At 40.1% G+C, this 16939-nt stretch overlaps 1 protein-coding gene across 1 annotated transcript; it reads left to right on the forward strand.

Moving 5' to 3' along the window:
* Positions 1-8: 8 nt before the first annotated feature.
* On the forward strand, positions 9-13538 carry LOC104133601 (mitochondrial poly(A) polymerase). Its single transcript, XM_009647024.2, has 9 exons — positions 9-910; positions 1753-1925; positions 2568-2798; positions 3126-3350; positions 7419-7630; positions 9398-9624; positions 10835-10927; positions 11031-11104; positions 12871-13538. The coding sequence occupies exons 1-9, from the start codon at positions 829-831 to the stop codon at positions 13207-13209; spliced, it is 1656 nt and encodes a 551-aa protein (XP_009645319.1). The 5' UTR covers positions 9-828; the 3' UTR covers positions 13210-13538.
* The last annotated feature ends 3401 nt before the right edge of the window (positions 13539-16939 follow it).

A 16939-nucleotide genomic window follows, 5' to 3' on the forward strand; every position in this document is an offset into this window, starting at 1 on the left:
GAGGCCCTGCCCCCGAGGGCAGCGGGGTCGGCCTGTGCTTTCCGGCCGTCGCGCCGGGGTGCAGTCAGTCCAGGCGCCCGGACTGCCTGGGATTTGGTTTATTAAGTGTAGATCCCAGCTAGAGGCGAGTGAAGTGACAGTGGTTATCCTGTTCAAGGGGGTCCCCTTAAAAGGACACAGGAAGCGTTTGGGTGATGCTGTGTCTTTAGTACATGCCAAGAGCTGGCAAGGACCGTCCGTTGTTGGTGTGCTGTGACCTGGGTGTAGCGAGTGATGCACTGGTGAGCCTCGGGCCTGTGCTTCCACTGATGTTCATGTTTCAGAGCTCAAAAAAAATTAGGTAGCAACCTTTTTTAAAGAGAGGAGAAGGTCAGGCTGTATTGCCACAATGTCACAAAACCAGCAGTCTCTTGCTGTTCATATCCATGTACTAACAAATATGCAGAAAACTGGATTAAGGAACGGTTCTGGACTTCAGTTAATTCTGTTTCTGGATGTTCCTGTATGTGTCATTTCCGTGTTGATTCTGTAGGCTGTCAGCAGCTATGTAGATTGCCAGTAGTGTGGTGAGATATGACTGATCTGTGGGTTTATTGTAGAGTAGATGAAAGTGTGGTATTAAATGAAATTTTTGAGTAGGAGTTTACTGTAAAAGAAGGTGATGAGTTGTAAAAATAAGCGAGTGTTGAACTGTTCCGAAGGTGAAAGTGCTGGGTTTGCGGTAACCGAGAGAGATTATCGTTTCTGTGCAGCTTGCCAAAAGGTTGAGCTCTGCCTCATATCTTAGCTGTTATTTCCAGACTTGCATGTAGAGTCTGGCTGCATGTGATGAGTTTTTTGATGGTGAACAGCAAATCGAAGAAGAGCAAAGATTCCTTGTACCATCAAGCTTCCTGTGGGATCAAGGGAAGTTAGTATTGTTTTCTTCCTACATTTCCTATTCCTTATTCTTACAAATTGTTGTGGTTTAACCCAGCAGGGAGCTGAACACCACACAGCCGCTCGCTTCCCCCTTCCCCTCCCTGGTGGGGTGGGGGAGAGAATCAGAAGAGCAAAAGTAAGAAAACTCGTGGGTTGAGATAAGAACAGTTTAATAACTAAGATAAAATAACAATAATAATAATAATAAATTGTAATGAAAAGGAAAACAACAGGGGAGAAAGAGCAGTAAAACCCAGGAAAAAAAAGTGATTTAACCAACCGCCAGCTGACACCCAGCCCATCCCAAGCAGCAATTGCTCCCCTTGGCCAACTCCCCCTGTTTATGTACTGAGCATGACATCATATGGTATGGGATACCCCTTCGGTCAGTTGGGGTCAGCTGTCCTGGCTGTGCCCCCTCCCAGCTTTGTGTGCACCTGGCAGAGCAGGGGAAGCCGAAAAGTCCTTGACTGGTGTAAGCCCTGCTCAGCAACAACTAAACCATCAGTGAGTTATCTCGTACTGAATGTATTACATTCTCATACTAAATCCAAAACACAACACTATACCAGCTACTATGAAGAAAATTAACTCTATCCCAGCTAAAACCAGGACACAAATATATGCATTTGTGAGAGAAATACACTTATGTTTGTGTTTTTCATTCACTCTTGATTGTTTTCTGTTTTGCTGTGACCCTTTTAGACAGCCAGGGCGAACCCTTGTTCAGTTGTTCAGTCCCAGAGGAGGAGATTAAGTACGCTAAAATAAGTTTTAAATCTTTTTTTTTTTTTAATATAGAAAAACATTGATGCTTGTTTCTTCTCACAGACACTGAAGTCAGTATCAGAAAGAAGACATTCACTGAGGTTCAAACGGAACGGTTGGAGCAAGCAGAACGGACTGTTTTAATTAAGTGCCCACCAAAACTTAATGAAAAAAAATTATTGCAGTATTTATCCAGTCATGGAAACATTAACAGTCACTTCTTTTTTGAAAATCGTGTAAGTAATTAATGAAGTAAAAAATCTAGACTTAGACAAAAAGAAATAATAGCGCTTGTTCGAGGCCTCATACATGTAAGTTAAAATATATACAATTAATATATTAAATTAGTTTTTATGTCTGTTAATGTTTACAAGTTGCTGAGCAACAGATTTTTATTCATAAGTCAGCTAAGCAACATCTCCTGTAAGGGATAGGTAGCAGCCTGTTTTGCACTAAATCTTTGAAACTTACATAGCACTGTTCATTGTTCTAACAATAGAGCTAACTTTTTACTATGTTTTTTGAGCATTACAGTTGTGAAGATACTTAGATATTAGAAATTTTGTTTAGTGCTTGCTGCCAAGAGTAGCATATCTTAAATATTTTTGACCTCTTGAAAAAGTGTGTAAAAAGTGTTGAGGTACAGAACCTAGCATTCGGCTTCAGGACCATTGCATTAAACTGTCCTCAGTACGCCCAGGAACGTCTGAATAACACCAGTACAATCAGTTCAAGACTTTGGCTTCAGGACCCAATGGTTCAGGACCCATTAAACTGTCCTCAGTACGCCCAGGAACATCTGAATAACACCAGTACAATCAGTTCAAGACTTGTATGAATTCATCTAATCCTTTCTATTTCCATTCTTAATGTTTCAGGGTATCCATGCTTTAATAGAATTTTCTGAAAAGGACAGCATAGCCTCATTGCAGGGTGCTGTTGGAGTCCCAAGTGCTGCAGAGCATGTTGTCCCATTTAAATCTAGACTTTTTACTTTCATGCTGAAAAACCCAGTGAGTCAAGCTGCTGAAGAGACACCAGTTCACCTCGCTCCTCAGTGTCACATTCCAGTGAAAGAGCTTATTCAAAAGCTTTGTCATGCAGACAGTGTAAGTACAGATTTCTAGATCTCTCTCAGTTAAAAATGAACCATGTCTATTTCAGATTTGCAAGTGCTCATGTGCAACTTACAAAGCAATTTATTTCTATTAAAATAAAAAGAAAGTAACTCTCGTTAGAATTTTGTGTGAATGGTTCTACATTGAAACAGACAAAATTAGTAATTTCAATTGTCAAAATAACTTCTTCTGTATGAAATAAACCTATTTGAGATTTAAAAAAAATTTTTTTAATGGCAGTGTTAAGTAGATGAAAATATATGTTGATAGGTAGAAGATGGGCCATTGTATTTTTACAATGTTTATTTTCTTAACTAGATAAGCAGTCAGATGTACATTCTACTAAACGAGTATCAACTTACAGAAGAAAATACCAAGCTGCGATTTCTGGCCTGTTCTCTGGTTCGGGATTTTGCACGTGCATATTTTCCAGACAGCATGGTAAAGCCATTTGGCTCTTCAGTCAACACCTTTGGCAAATTGGGATGTGATGTGGACATGTTTCTGGACTTCCATGATATACAAAAGCATGCTACAGAAATGGTAAGATTATGCTGTGCATCTTCAGTCTGTTGGATTTCTTCAAAAGAGCAGCTCACTTGCTGTTTCACACACAGGAATCAGTTTATTTATACTCAGGTTTTACATGAGTTCATACTACAGACTGTGAACAAATTTATTTGAATGTTTGGACTTGAAGACTTTCAAAAGCTGGATGTGACATGAAAGAGATCTTCCTTGCAATAGGAAGAAAATGATTTGGTGTTTACATAGGGTTTGTACTGTCAAGGTGAATTCCGCTGTGGAAAAAACCTCCTCATCCTCTGAAATTGATTCAGCAACATCAGACCTTCCCATCCTACTGTTGGGTTTTCTTGTCTGGAGCTGCTGGCTTTCATCCATGCTTTTTTAAAGCTTGGTTTTGATTTTTAGGGTCTTCTATGTTCTGCAGCACGTTAATTTTGTGCATGTGTGTACATGTACATTTTGGAAGGGTTGTCATGTCCTTTTCTTTAAGGAGTTGACTTCATGCTACAGAAGTGTATTAAATTACGTACTGGAGTGCCTATATACATACACATAAGAGCATGTGGAGGTGTGAAAGTTTAAGACCCCCAGGATAGTATTGGTGAATAGTTGCAGGTGACACACATGTTCATGTGTGTGGTGTCTGTCCGGAGAAAATTACCTTGTTAACAGCACTTGATTTTTGTTGCGAAGGGAATTAGTTAGCTTAATTCTGAAAGGAATCTGAGGATAAGCAGGTGTACGTGAACTTCAGATGTTTTGGGGACCAGGACCCAGGGAGCAAAACAGGAACCAAGCCAGATCAATAACGCAGATACTTCAGTTGTGAGACTTCCCATAAGATACTTCATAACTATTTGAATGCCTCACTGATAATAAAACGGTAAGCACCAAGGCAAGTGGTGATTAGCAAGCAAATGTAGGGGCTTGAAACTGAAATACTCACTTTGCTGACCAAAGTACAGAATTTGCATCAACACCTTGAGAAATTGGAGAGTTACAAGACTTAAGTAAGCAATGTTCAGTTAACAGTATTGCCTTTTTCAATGCACATATTAAATTTAATCTCTAATCATGTCTTAATGTCTTAACTCATAGTACAATTTGGAAATCTGCACTATGTAACCAAGTTCACATTTAGCATTGGGATTTGGGCGGCTTCAAATCATAATGGTTATTTAGAGTAGGTTGTGTCTCAGTCCTTGTGTGTGTAGGCATAAAGAATGGGAAAGGACTAGACAAGGCATTTTTGGAAGGCTCTTACCTCTTGCTGCTGTTTTTTGACTATGGACAGTGTAAATGCCCTTTTCTATTAGAGAACAAAATATGGAAGAGAGAGATGAGAATCAGGATAGGAAGAAGGGCAAGTTGGCTCAGAAATGCCCTGTGGAGAAGTTGGGATTCTTCATGGATTCTGAATGGGTAATTAAGAAGTGATTTTGGCATTTTGAAAATTTTTTATTTGTATGGTGACATATAGTTTGGGAAAAACTAGCTCTGTTTTCCTTAAAAAACTGCTCCAGCATGGGTCCTTCTCATGGGGTACAGTCCTTCAGGAACAGACTGCTCCAGTGTGGGTTCCCCAGGTGGTCACAGGTCCTGCCAGAAAACCTGCCCCGGCATGGGCTCCTCTCCATGGCTTGCAGTTCCCTCTAGGAGCCTGGTCCTGCATGGAGTCATCTCAGGCTGCAGATTCCTTCAGGGCATATGCACCTGCTTCAGTGTGGGGTCCTCCCTGGGCTGCAGATGGAGATCTGCTCCACCATGGACCTCCATGGGCTGCAGGGGGACAGCCTGCCTCAGAGTGGGCTTCACCATGAGCTGCAGGGGAATCTCTGCTCCGGCGCCTGGAGCACCTCCTGCCCCACTTTCTTCACTGACCTCAGTATCTGCAGGGTTGTTTCTCTCACGTTTTTCTCACTCCTCTCTCCCAGCTGCTGTACAGCATTTTTAACCCTTTCTTAAATATCACAGAGGTGCCACCAGCATTGCCAATGGGCTTGGTTTTGGCCAGTAGCGGGTCTGTCTTGGAGCCAGCTGGAACTGGCTCTGTCCAACATGAGGAGCAGTTTCTGGTGTCTTATCACAGAAGCCACCCCTGCAGCATCCCACTACGAAAACCTTGCCATGTAAACCAAATACAGTAGGAAAATAAGATGTTGGATATATCTCCTGTAATAGACAACAGACAATACTTCAGAGGAAGAAAAAAGTCTTATAGTTGGCAGTGTGATTTATAGGGATAATGATATTCTCAAACTGTTACTAGTATACATAAGTTGATTGTCTTAGAACAAGTGAAGACAAGGAGAGGTAGCTTTAATTATAAGATGATACAGCAGCAATGGAAAGGGTATCTTCTGATTCCTGTAGTATTGCAGCCTTTCAGGAGGCACCAGCAGTAGAGGAGGACCAGGCATTTCAGTGCCTATTTATATTAAATAACACTTTTTGAGTCTTATGGCAAGCTGATTGCTGATTGTGAATTTGAAAAGCAGCAAAAGTGGGAGCATCCTTTACTAAGAGTGGATGATCAGTACAGTGTTTGACTACAGATACGGTGTTTTTAACATGCAGGCGGTTTGGGAGATTAGTGAATGACTTAAACCAGAGTTTTGTGATGTTTTTAGAGTAACAATTTTTGCCTTAAAACAGTTATGCTTCTTGCTGGGGGTACTGTAATAGTTTTACTTTATCTACATTGCTGTTTTGAGCAACATGGCAAGAACAGGGGAGAACCGCAACTGGGTTAGGGCAGGTGTATTGGTACTTCGTCCCCCCTGGCTGGGACCAAAGTTATATATAATTATTAGGAGTGTCTTCGTCCAGCTTCTGAAAGATACTGAGCTGCTGTCTGGGAAGGCACACTGTGATTTTTGTCACAAACGTACAGGTCCGAACACCAGCACACCTACATGTCGGCCAAGTCCCCATCTTTTTCTTTCTTGTTACCTACCTCAGTGTTGAGTTACCAGCTCCTTTCACTTTGAGCCAGCCCTGCTGTAGCATGCAGCTACACAGCCAAATGAGATTAGGGACCTCTGTCCTGGTATATTCAAACACACGCGCTGGCTGGAGAACTGTTGGCAAGAGGAGAGCAGGAACAGTCACCTCTGTGGCTGCCTAAGCAACTCAGAAATTCAGCACCTAAAGTGAGTTTGTGGGAAAGGTGGCAAGGTTTGTAACTTCTGAACTGTTTCACCTGTCTGTGAGTGCATGTTTTCTTTGCACTGACCTGGTGACAATGAAAATAGCCTCCTCTGTGTGTGTCTCAGAGGACTAGTTAGGTCACTGTGTAATGCTGTTTGTTTAGTATGCATTCACCCATGACATGTTCCAAGGAGGAGGGTAAGTTGCTGTCAAGTATTGGGTTAGCAAGCAAAATTAGCTGAGGCTTAAAAACAGAGAGAGACTATAAAGAGAACAGAGATTACATAGGTATGAAGTTATTTTAGTGAGGTATAAACTATGAATGTGAAAATTCAAAATAGAAAGACAAATTCATGTCTGATGTCATCAGAATACATCTCCATGTTTTTTTAAATTTGTCAGGAAAACTGCATCTGATGTGATTATTTTAAGACTAACAGAAGCTTACCTTCATTTTTAAGGAATGAAAAAGACTTTACAGTGCTACTTGACTCACTAATAACACGTTGTTCTTTGAGGATTTGAAATGGACTTACTGGTGTTTTTAAATTAACAGTGGTTTGGTTGCATTTTGCCCCTCTTTAATTTAATTGTATGCTTCAGTTAGAGCACATATGCTCTCTCAGGAATTCCAGAATTACTTGTTTTAGGCAGTAGTGAGATGTAGTAGTATTATACCCTGATCATAATGAGTAACTTTATGGTAAGTTGGTCACTATTAGTCTGGAGAAATTGAATCACTGAAAAAGAATATAAAAGAGAAAGCCATATGTTTTTATCTTTTTTAAGTTCTGCAGGCTGCTTTGAATAATTCTCGTCTTTCAACCTCTAATTGTACAAACTCCTTTGCAAATTGTTGTAGTCTTTCAGAAGTATTCTTAAATGTCTCTTTGGTTCCAGAACTAACAGTTTACTTTTAAAATTCTTTGTTAGAAAAAAGGTCCCTTTGAAATGGAATATCAAATGAAAAGATTACCATCTGAAAGATTAGCAACTCAGAAAATTCTTTCAGTAATTGGTGATTGCCTTGATAATTTTGGTCCTGGATGTGTGAGCGTACAGAAGATACTCAATGCTCGCTGCCCACTGGTGAAATTTTCACATCAACCAACAGGATTCCAATGTGATCTGTCAGTGAGCAACAGGTGAGACCTGGTTTTAAAAAGTTTAGGAAGAATACTAACGTACTTCTGTTCTGAAAACCTGTAATGAAAACTGTTTAGTCTATTCCTTTTTGTGTTCTTAACAAACGTGAATGTTGGCTCTGAAAGTAAAAAGAGTATTTTTGACTTCTACAACTTCTTCTTCTGATTGCTTTTCAGATTAAGCAGCTCTATTGTGTTAATTTTCATTGATTAGGCTTCTAGTTATTTTTATGTCCTTTTTTTCTTCTTAAGGGCCTGCATACACCTGTTCGCTGGCAAGGCATCTTGAATGCTAAATTAGCTCACAGCATCAGAAAACGGAGTCTCAAGTGTTACTGTCATGTAGGACGTTTCACATCAGTGCCCAATAGAGGGAGCAGGCTTCTTAGAAATACCTCTCTTTGCATCTATTTTTCCTCTTCCAGCTTGCTCTCATTTGGTTCATAGTAAAGCATATAATTTGCTTTGCCGTCACTTATTTTATTAAGAAGTATGAACCTTTATCCAGTATGCATCTGTAGCTCTGGCATAAGGGTACATAATCAAAAATGAGTTACTAACCCTTTTCATTGTTGTTAGGGAATGGTAAAATATGACTGTTTATCTTTCAGAATACTTTTGATAGGACTTCTAGTGCAAATTTGTGATTCGTCTACATCAGATACAATCAGATCCTAGACTGAATTTTCTGAATTACCCAAAGTTCTGTCTCAGAATATGTTAAAGCAGTACTGAGCAAATGTCTTACAATAAAATGACTTCAATGTACGCAGCCACAGTGAAAGTCAGCATGCACTTCTGTGCAATTCCTTGTAATTCTCTGCTGATGGTTTGGCTGGTTGGGACTCTGTGTGTTGTCTTGTTATCATTTGGAGTAGTAACAAACCTCTGTGGATACAAGGAGGCACTGCACTTCACATTTGAAATTTTAGAAGTCTGGGTGTTACAAAACTGTGACATGGTAAACTTCCCCAAAATGTCATGGTGGATTTTTAGAAGAATTCTGTGCAAGCTTGGCAGTAAAAACTCCTGCAACACTTTAGACTAAAACTGAACCCAAAGTAAGTTTTGCTCTCACATCACGCTTCCATTTTTCTTGCTTTTTCTTGCCCTCCCGTTTCTACACTACACAGATGTTTGTATGACCATATGATGAAGCAGATCAAAAACTGATCCATCTGTAAACCTTTATCCTTCCAGATTAGCTGTTTTCAGCAGAACCAAACATCGGTCATTTGAAAGTTACCAAACTGACTTGTTTGCGGATTTCATTGTCTCTGCATTTCATGTATTTTTCAGTGCATTATTTTACTACTTTTTAGATTAAAGTTGTAAAAGAACTTCTAGTTGTATTTTATTATATATTAGGATAGAGATATTACCTAACGTACCTCAAAGGCAGTTGTGGCTACATTATGTTTTTCACCTTGATTCTGCATAGTTTCACTCTCGAGTACCTGATGGTGGGTTTTTGGGTTTTTTTCCTCCCACTGTGATGTGGAACAAGGAAACAGGAAACAGTGCATATGTGGTATTATTATTTCCCATAACTGTATCCTTCTTACTATGGGAAACTACCAGGTATTTAACCCTGGACAATCTCAGGCATTCTTTTCTGGTTTTTTAGATGCAAAAAAGTTAACTTTTTTTTATGGATACCTTCCTCCCATATAACTGATGCTCTAGGACTGAACAACGAACATTTCATCTGGTACTTCACAATTCTCACATTATTTGCATGTCTCTTGCTTTTAATTTCTTCTTTAGCATTGCTATAAAAAGTTCAGAACTCTTGTATATCTATGGCTGTCTTGATTCCCGTGTAAGAGCACTAGTGTTCAGTGTACGATGTTGGGCCCGTATCCATGGACTGACAAATAGTGTTCCTGGTACCTGGATTACAAACTTCTCTCTAACCATGATGGTCATGTTTTTTCTGCAAAAGAGATCACCACCTATCATTCCAACACTAAACCAACTTAAAGAACTGGCAGGTAAGGGCAGCTGTTTATGTGTTTATTGAATTGACTTTCACATTTGTTTTCTCTGAAGTGAAGAATAAACCCAAGCAATTTCTTTATGCTCTCAGATACCAATGCATATTATGTGTGCCTTAAGTTTGAGGGACTGTACAAGTTTTACTTGTATTTTTTTGGTGAAAATAATGCATTTTTAAAGGCAAAATAAATCGATTTTCAGTGCAACACTAAATTCTATTTAGAGCAGTTAGGCTTGTTCTGTGCCTCGTACTTAAAAGTCAGTCATTTGCTCAGTGCTCCCATGCTGGCTGTTTTTTGTTTATTTGGGGTTTTTTTTTGTTGTAGAAGACTCATAGGGTCTCAAATGTCTCTGCAGTTATTAAGGATTTTATGCAGATTGATGTGATGTGTATTGTTTTATAGGTACCAAATGTTTAAAAGAAAGGCTGTATTTTTTCCTCACAGTTTGTAATATGCTTGAGACTATTCAGGCCATCTGCAAATAATTCTTATATCTTCGCAAACAAGCTGTTCTGGCTGTTTCATACATAGCTTTCAGAGTGTATTATCTTCAGTAAATCTAATGAAAGCATAAAGAATGACACCCCAAGTTCTTGATCCCTCACTCATGCCTTCTGCTTCCTTGGAAGGTTTGAGGGCTTTGAGTGGAGAAGAAGGTCTGTGTGCAGTTGCTTTAAAAATCAGTTTAAACATTTCTGTCAGAATCCTATAGAATTTTTATACATAAAACAAAACACCTGTCCTGAAGTTTTAAAAGAACATTCCTAATTCTCTTACATTTTTCAGAAAAAGAAGGTGGACACTTTGGGTCTGATTTTTTTTTCTTTTTTTTTTTTTTTTTTTAAACCCTCATACAGGTATTAACCTCAGAGATTTGTGCTGTTTAGTTTATAATAAAGCTCTGTATGCAGAGATATCAAGTTTGTTACTTAAAAGAAGTTAACTTCAGAGATGCAAAATGTCATATACTTTATTCTTCTAGGCTTTTGCAAATATGCCATTTACTTATGCTTCTTTTCCTTTGCCTGTCCATAGACATTTTTAAGTTGAATATTAACCTGAAAGTTCACGTGAACTCCTAATTTGATTTACATAATATGATAGCATTCATTGAATTCAGTCATGTCTGTTACCTCAGTTTTGTTAAATACAATGGCATTTTATTGTTTTTCACTTCAATATATGCCCACAATTTTTGTTTCAGATGAAGGAGACAAGCATGTAATTGGAGGATATGATTGCTCATTTGTTAGTGATTTAAGCAAGATTAAACCTACAAAAAATACAGAAACACTTGGTAAGTAAATCTTCATCAGCTTCTTTTTTTTAATTTTTATGAGCATATTGAAAATAAACTTTTCCTTAATGTTACTGATGGCTATTGTTTTTCTGTCCCTTAGATGTGTTGTTGGGTGACTTTTTTGAATATTTTGGAAACTTTGATTTCAGAAGGAATTCCATAAATCTTCGGAAGGTAAATGAATTTTAATCTCTCATCATTATCGGTTGAATTTCTCTGTCTGCCATTTGAAAAACTACATATGATAAACAACAATTTCTGTCCTTTTTAGTTGTATATACAAAGTACACTTAAATTGGTTGTATCCAGAAACTGAGCCCTTTTCTGTGAAGGAAGAGATTTTTCCTCTTGGAGCCAAATCACTTACAGCACTATTAAGAACATTAACAGTGGCGTTACTTGGAGATGTTGGAAAGCACAAACTCTAATGCTAAGCCTGTATGATTTTTCTTGAAAACCCTATAATAAAAGCGGCAGTTTTAAAAAGTCAAAGCTATTTTCCTTCTGTGAGAGGAAAACTTCTAAAATGTCATGATGTCTGTCATAGCAAAAGTCTACGACAAACCCTGTACGCCAACAAGCTGTGCATTTAAAGTTGGGAGTCCAGACTCAAACAGTGTCTGCATTAAAACTTACAACTGAGTTCTGAACTTGCTGTTGGCACTTGAGTTTTCCACTGCAGTTTGTATCAGCCTACAGTAAGCGTACTTACAACTCAGTAAGCCTGGCAGATAACATGATCATTCTGTGCTTGCCAGGAGGTCTGCGCTATCACTTTGGTTTACTTCTTGTGTAAGTCATGCTATTTATTGATAACGCACGTGTGTGTGTGTGCGCAAGTATAATGGAAATATATGTAAATGTAACTACCTTAGCTCGCACCTGTTCCTGCTGGGCTGTTACAGGATGGGGGTTTCAGTGCCGTGTTGCTGTGTGGACACTCTTATCTGTGTTCTGCTTCCTGCTTGGGCACTGTGGATTACCGGCATAAGAGCTCTTTTTGCTGCTGCAGGTTGATCCTAGAAAGTAATTCATTAAGGTGGAGAACTTTTATTTTCCGTTAAGCCTTAAAAAAAAGGCAAACAAAAATGTACACAGGTTGGAGCCTGAACTAGTCAAGGGAAATGTCTGTGCTGCTGCTGTTTTTCTGTTTAACTCGTCAGCCCTTTTGGCCCTGGGGGTCAAGAGTATGTAGCGTGTACGTGGACACTTCCTGGGCTGGCATTAGCTGGTGCGCTCCTGCTAGAGCTTGCGGTGGGAGGTTTGCAGAGGTTCTGCAATACAGAGTGGGTCAGCTAAGGAGCACTGATACGCACTGAGATGGAAGTGCATTTAAATAGCAAACTACACAGCTGTCAACAGCCTGTGTTGTGCTATGCTATACCAAGTGCCCAAAAGTGGATCATGGCCTGAATAGTTGTTACTTAAAAGACAGACTGAACTGGGAGGAATTTCAGCCAAGGCAGTAATCTTGTTTTGTTATACTAGCTCTCAATGAGCACTGTGAGAGGAATGGTTTGAACGGTTTAAGTGCTTGTAGTAGTTTATCAAACTGGGCTGTGCAGGTTAATAAGACACACTCATGGTGCCCATACACAAATGGAGATAGGAGGAGGAGGTTGTAATGAGTGAGGTCTGAGGTTTGTGAAGAAGCAAATGGGAGAATGGCCAAAAAGACAGGCTAAGCTGTAGTTGTGTGTTCTTTGCCTTGGAGGAAATCTAAGCTGAATGTGGCAAGGAAAACCACCGCTAAGAGGATTCAGAGAACAGTTAGGCCGACAGGAAAATTAACTTGATTAATAATGACTTTTATTTTTGCAAGAAGTTCTCTACTAGGTCAAAATACTTTTAATGCTAATGTAATAACTCTAGTGATTTGTTACTTGCTCAGCCTGTAATACATATATGCAACTTTGGCTTTTTCTTTACACTGTCTGCAGGGAAAGGAAGTAAATAAGCCTGAGTCGTCTCCTCTTTATATCTGGAATCCCTTTGAACAAGACCTTAATATCAGCAAGAATGTTAATCAGCCACAGCTGGAGAAATTTGTAGCTATGGCCAGAGAAAGTGCCTGGATTTTACAGAAGGAAGATAAAACTCAGCGAGTGATCAATAAAGAGCCTTGGGGACTCGCAGCCCTGCTGATACCATTTGGAAAAAGTAATCCCAGCAAGATGAAGAACAGGATGAAAGGAATAGGAAGTGAAACAATCAGAAGCCTTTTGGACTCTTTAAAGTTAAATAATGCAAGCAATCTACAAAAAGCAGTGGGAAAGTGACTTTCAGGACAGAAGCACAGTAGCTGATATTCTGTTTTAGGAATTGAACGTGGCACACAGTCTGAAGAACATTACTTTTAATATTTCTGGTATGGTGAAATGGAGAGTCAAATGACCTCTCTTTTCCATTGTGATGCTTTTTGTACAGGTCTGCTTTCTTTCTGTACATTTTTCTCCTTACTCTTCACTTTTCCATCTGTTTTATGAATGAAGAGCATTCAAATGCAAGTTTTACAGATACATTTTGGAAGTAGCCTTCAGCTGGGCACTCTTTAAAAAAAAAAAAGACTGACAGGAGCAGCATGGGAAAGAGCCTTTGGGAACTCTGTTGACTAACATACAAATGATAGGCTAAGGAAAAGCTCAAGAAACAACCACCTTTCAGTGAAACCACAGTTTAAAAGAAGATGAATGTTAGAACCAATGCTTCCATTCCAATCGTGTTCTGGAAGCCAGTAAAACCAAAGTGCATGTATCTATTTTTGCAGTTGTTTTCCATTCATGTAGATAGTGCCAAGACAAAATAAAAAGAATGGAATTCGATAGTAGGGCTTGCAGGCTCATAAAGCATTGCTCTCCAAGGTTAGTGCAACTGTTTTGTGTTGGAAAAGTGGTTTTGCTTTTGTGTTTACCACCTGATCGAATATTTCTTCAGTCAACTCTCTTTTGTTTTCTGTACCCATAAAACTGGTTCCCACCCACACTTGTATATACTCTCATGTTTCTCATTTTGCCTTCAACTTCACTTTAAACCTGTATTTCAGGTTCAGGCAGGGGCTTTTGCATGCCCTTCTCCCCCCCCCGACTTGCTGCCCACTAGTCAACACCAAAGGCTTCCTCTCACTATCCCTTGCTGAGCGATCTCTCCCTTGCTGAGATCCATACAGAATCATGTATCATGCTGGAGTCCTGTTCCCAGTCTTGCCCTGTTTTTCAGCTATTCAGCAGAACAGTGACTGTCCCGATCAGTTGGGCCAGCGAGAGTCAGTGCTCCTCACTGACTTAAAGCACTGAGTTCTCTGTCAGTCTGCCACAAGAGAGGAGGGGGGAGAGGGGAGGGAAGGAAGGAAGTCAAAAAGGGGAATGGAGGGCAAGCAAATGTCAGGTAGATTTTCCAGGCACATTTGTGAGTATTCTAACTGTCCAGTTTGAGAGCCACTCGTGCATTAAAACTAAATGGCAACAGTGATAACAACTCTACAGACTGTTGTCTGTATTCTTAACAGAAGTTCTGTACAAGAAATTACTGTAATTCAGAGGTTATCATAGACATGTAACATTGATTATGATTTCTCTTCCATTTTCAATATTTTTAGATTCTTTAATGTTGCAGTGGTGTATGTTTCTGCGTAGACTTTCTAATAGTGTAGCCTGAACAGTTAAAAAGCATGTTTTCTCTTCTCTCTGAGGGATTGTTGGTTGGAAGTACTGTGGGCAGTAATGTGTACTTGCAAAGTACTTGTAAAAACTGAGCAAGGAAAAGTACTTTCCAGCAGTTGGCAGAGTAAGGGGTTGGACCTTGAGTGGCAGGAAGATGCTCTTACAGATCAATTCCATATTAGTTTATTTGGAGTTTAGGGTAGTATTCATGTGTCCATTTCTGATTCAGGAATGTTTTCTCAAATAATGACTCGCATAGTCATTATCTTGGTCACAGGAATTAATTCTCATACTAACTTCTTCAGCATTAAGCCTTGGATTTCAAATTTAGTTTTCTACCTAAATCCCGGTGCTAGTGGGTGAACTTCTTTTTAGAGGCGGATGCAAAGTTTATTGTGACTTGTTACTGGTGCTAACCCAAAGCCTTTGATAGCAAGCTTGGCACTGATGCTGTAAGGAGTCTCTTGCTACCTTAATCTTTACAGAAGAACCTAGAGGTACATTCTCTGCTGTATCCCCAGCAATAGACTTTGAAGCTTTTTGAAGATTAGGGCGGGACTCGACTACTTGTGTATTATTTTCAAGCTAAACAAAATGGGTAATCCTGCAGTGCAGTAATAAGAAAATTGCTTATCAGGGACTAAAGCATACAGCAGAGCTGTGGCAGTGTATACCTCCTTGCATTGTATTCCATGTGGTTCACTCTGACATACATAGAAAAGTTTTTATAAGAATTTTGACACCTAGACACAGGACACTGGTAGTCAAATACCAATAAACTTTGTAATTTGCTTATGCAGTTGAGCCACACTGAAGCACGTGCTTCTTTTGTGAATGTGTATAGGCGTTCAAGCTGCTTAGTATTCCTTAAAAGGCAGGGCAGAACACGGTTACTGCACACGCAGAGCCTTTCAGCATCCCTTTTCTGTTTAGACTGCCTGTCTCTTTTGGGAATAGTTCTGAACCCTTGTCATGGCTGCAGGCCAATTTCAGAGAAGAAAAAGAAAAGAAGCCAAAAGCAGTGTTGTAGCAATGGAAATGCACAGGTGGGTGTTTCAGATGTCTGCAAGTCCAGGGAGCTGGAGGTCAGGGGCAGAGTTTTTGAGGGGCTAGAGGTTTCGAGGAGCAGCTCTCGATGATAGCAATAAGCCCAAGTGGCAGCTTTCACAGAGGCTGCGGCTAGCTGGAGGTGAAGAACCAACTATAGGCTTCCCCAGAGCATGAGCTCTGTGTGGGAGCAGAGCTGCCTGACACTGGTGGAACTGAAGCCACCTGTGGGAAGAGAACCAGACAGAGAAGAGGAGGACCAAGACTTGAGGGAACATATTTAGCAAATCAAGAGAGATGGTGTGATGAAAATTTCCTGAGGGCAGCAGCCTTATCACGTTGAGGATGGTTAGAAACAATCAATATGGTTTTGTCAGTGAAAACAAGGGTTGGGTGTTTGTCAAGAAAGGACTATGGTCACAGTCTGGATTTGAGAGCCTGTTCATATGGTCCAAACCCATGTAAACAATGTCTCGGCAAGAGTGAGGCAGTAAGTTTTAGTTAGTCTCAAACTTGGCGCTGATATGCTGTATTCTGGGGTAGGACTGTTGGGGAGGCCACATGTAAGGAACATCAGTGCATTAAACACATTTTTGCCCCTCTGCCCCTTCCCCTCGCTGGGAATACTTTAATGCAGTCTCACATTCCCTGGCTCTGAACTGGTTAGGGAAACTGAAAACTTTTAAAAGTTCTTTGCCCTGAGAAAATGCTCTTTGGGACATTAACTTCAAGTTAACATTTTTTGCCAGGGATTTTTTTTTCCCCTGAATGTTTGATGCTCACAACAGTTTCAGGGATGGGTTCTGCTACAACTGCCACTGCTCCATCATTGCTCCACAGCTTCCTGGGAATCTGCAGCCTTGGTCTACAGTTAGCTGCTGGGTGAGCATCTGTGTGTGATGCTCATGGCTAAGACACAGTCACAAAACTGAGACTTCTTGGCTGGTAGCAGATGCTCTATTCCTCTGCCTCAATTTCAAAACTACAGTTCCTGTCTGGGATTCTGTCCTTTAGGCTTTGGATCACATTATAATTCTGGACCTAGTCCAGCCTCCTCCTCAAGCAGGATCAGCTGTGAAATTAGACTAGGTTCCTCAGGGCTTTCTCTAGTCAGGCCTCGAAATTAATCTCCAAGGATGGAGACTGCACAACCTCTCTGGACAACCTGTTCCAGTGCTTGACTGTCCTCATCACCCTTGTGGGCTAGTCTGTAATACACTGACACATGCTTGTCACCCTTGCTGCTGTCCATCGCAAATGTTCAAGCTGCTCCTTCATGGAAAGAACCCCCTGTCTTCCCTTT

Source organism: Egretta garzetta, unplaced genomic scaffold (assembly GCF_000687185.1).
Source record: "Egretta garzetta isolate BGI_Z169 unplaced genomic scaffold, ASM68718v1 scaffold369, whole genome shotgun sequence".
In the NCBI taxonomy this organism is placed as follows: Eukaryota; Metazoa; Chordata; class Aves; order Pelecaniformes; family Ardeidae; genus Egretta; species Egretta garzetta.

Bases quoted from the DNA above. Each gene is read 5' to 3' on its own strand.
- LOC104133601 (XM_009647024.2), top strand. From the start codon at position 829: ATGAGTTTTTTGATGGTGAACAGCAAATCGAAGAAGAGCAAAGATTCC. The intron at 911-1,752 runs GTTAGTATTGTT...TTCTTCTCACAG, and splicing joins TTCCTGTGGGATCAAGGGAA to ACACTGAAGTCAGTATCAGA. The intron at 11,105-12,870 runs GTAAATGAATTT...CACTGTCTGCAG, and splicing joins ATTCCATAAATCTTCGGAAG to GGAAAGGAAGTAAATAAGCC.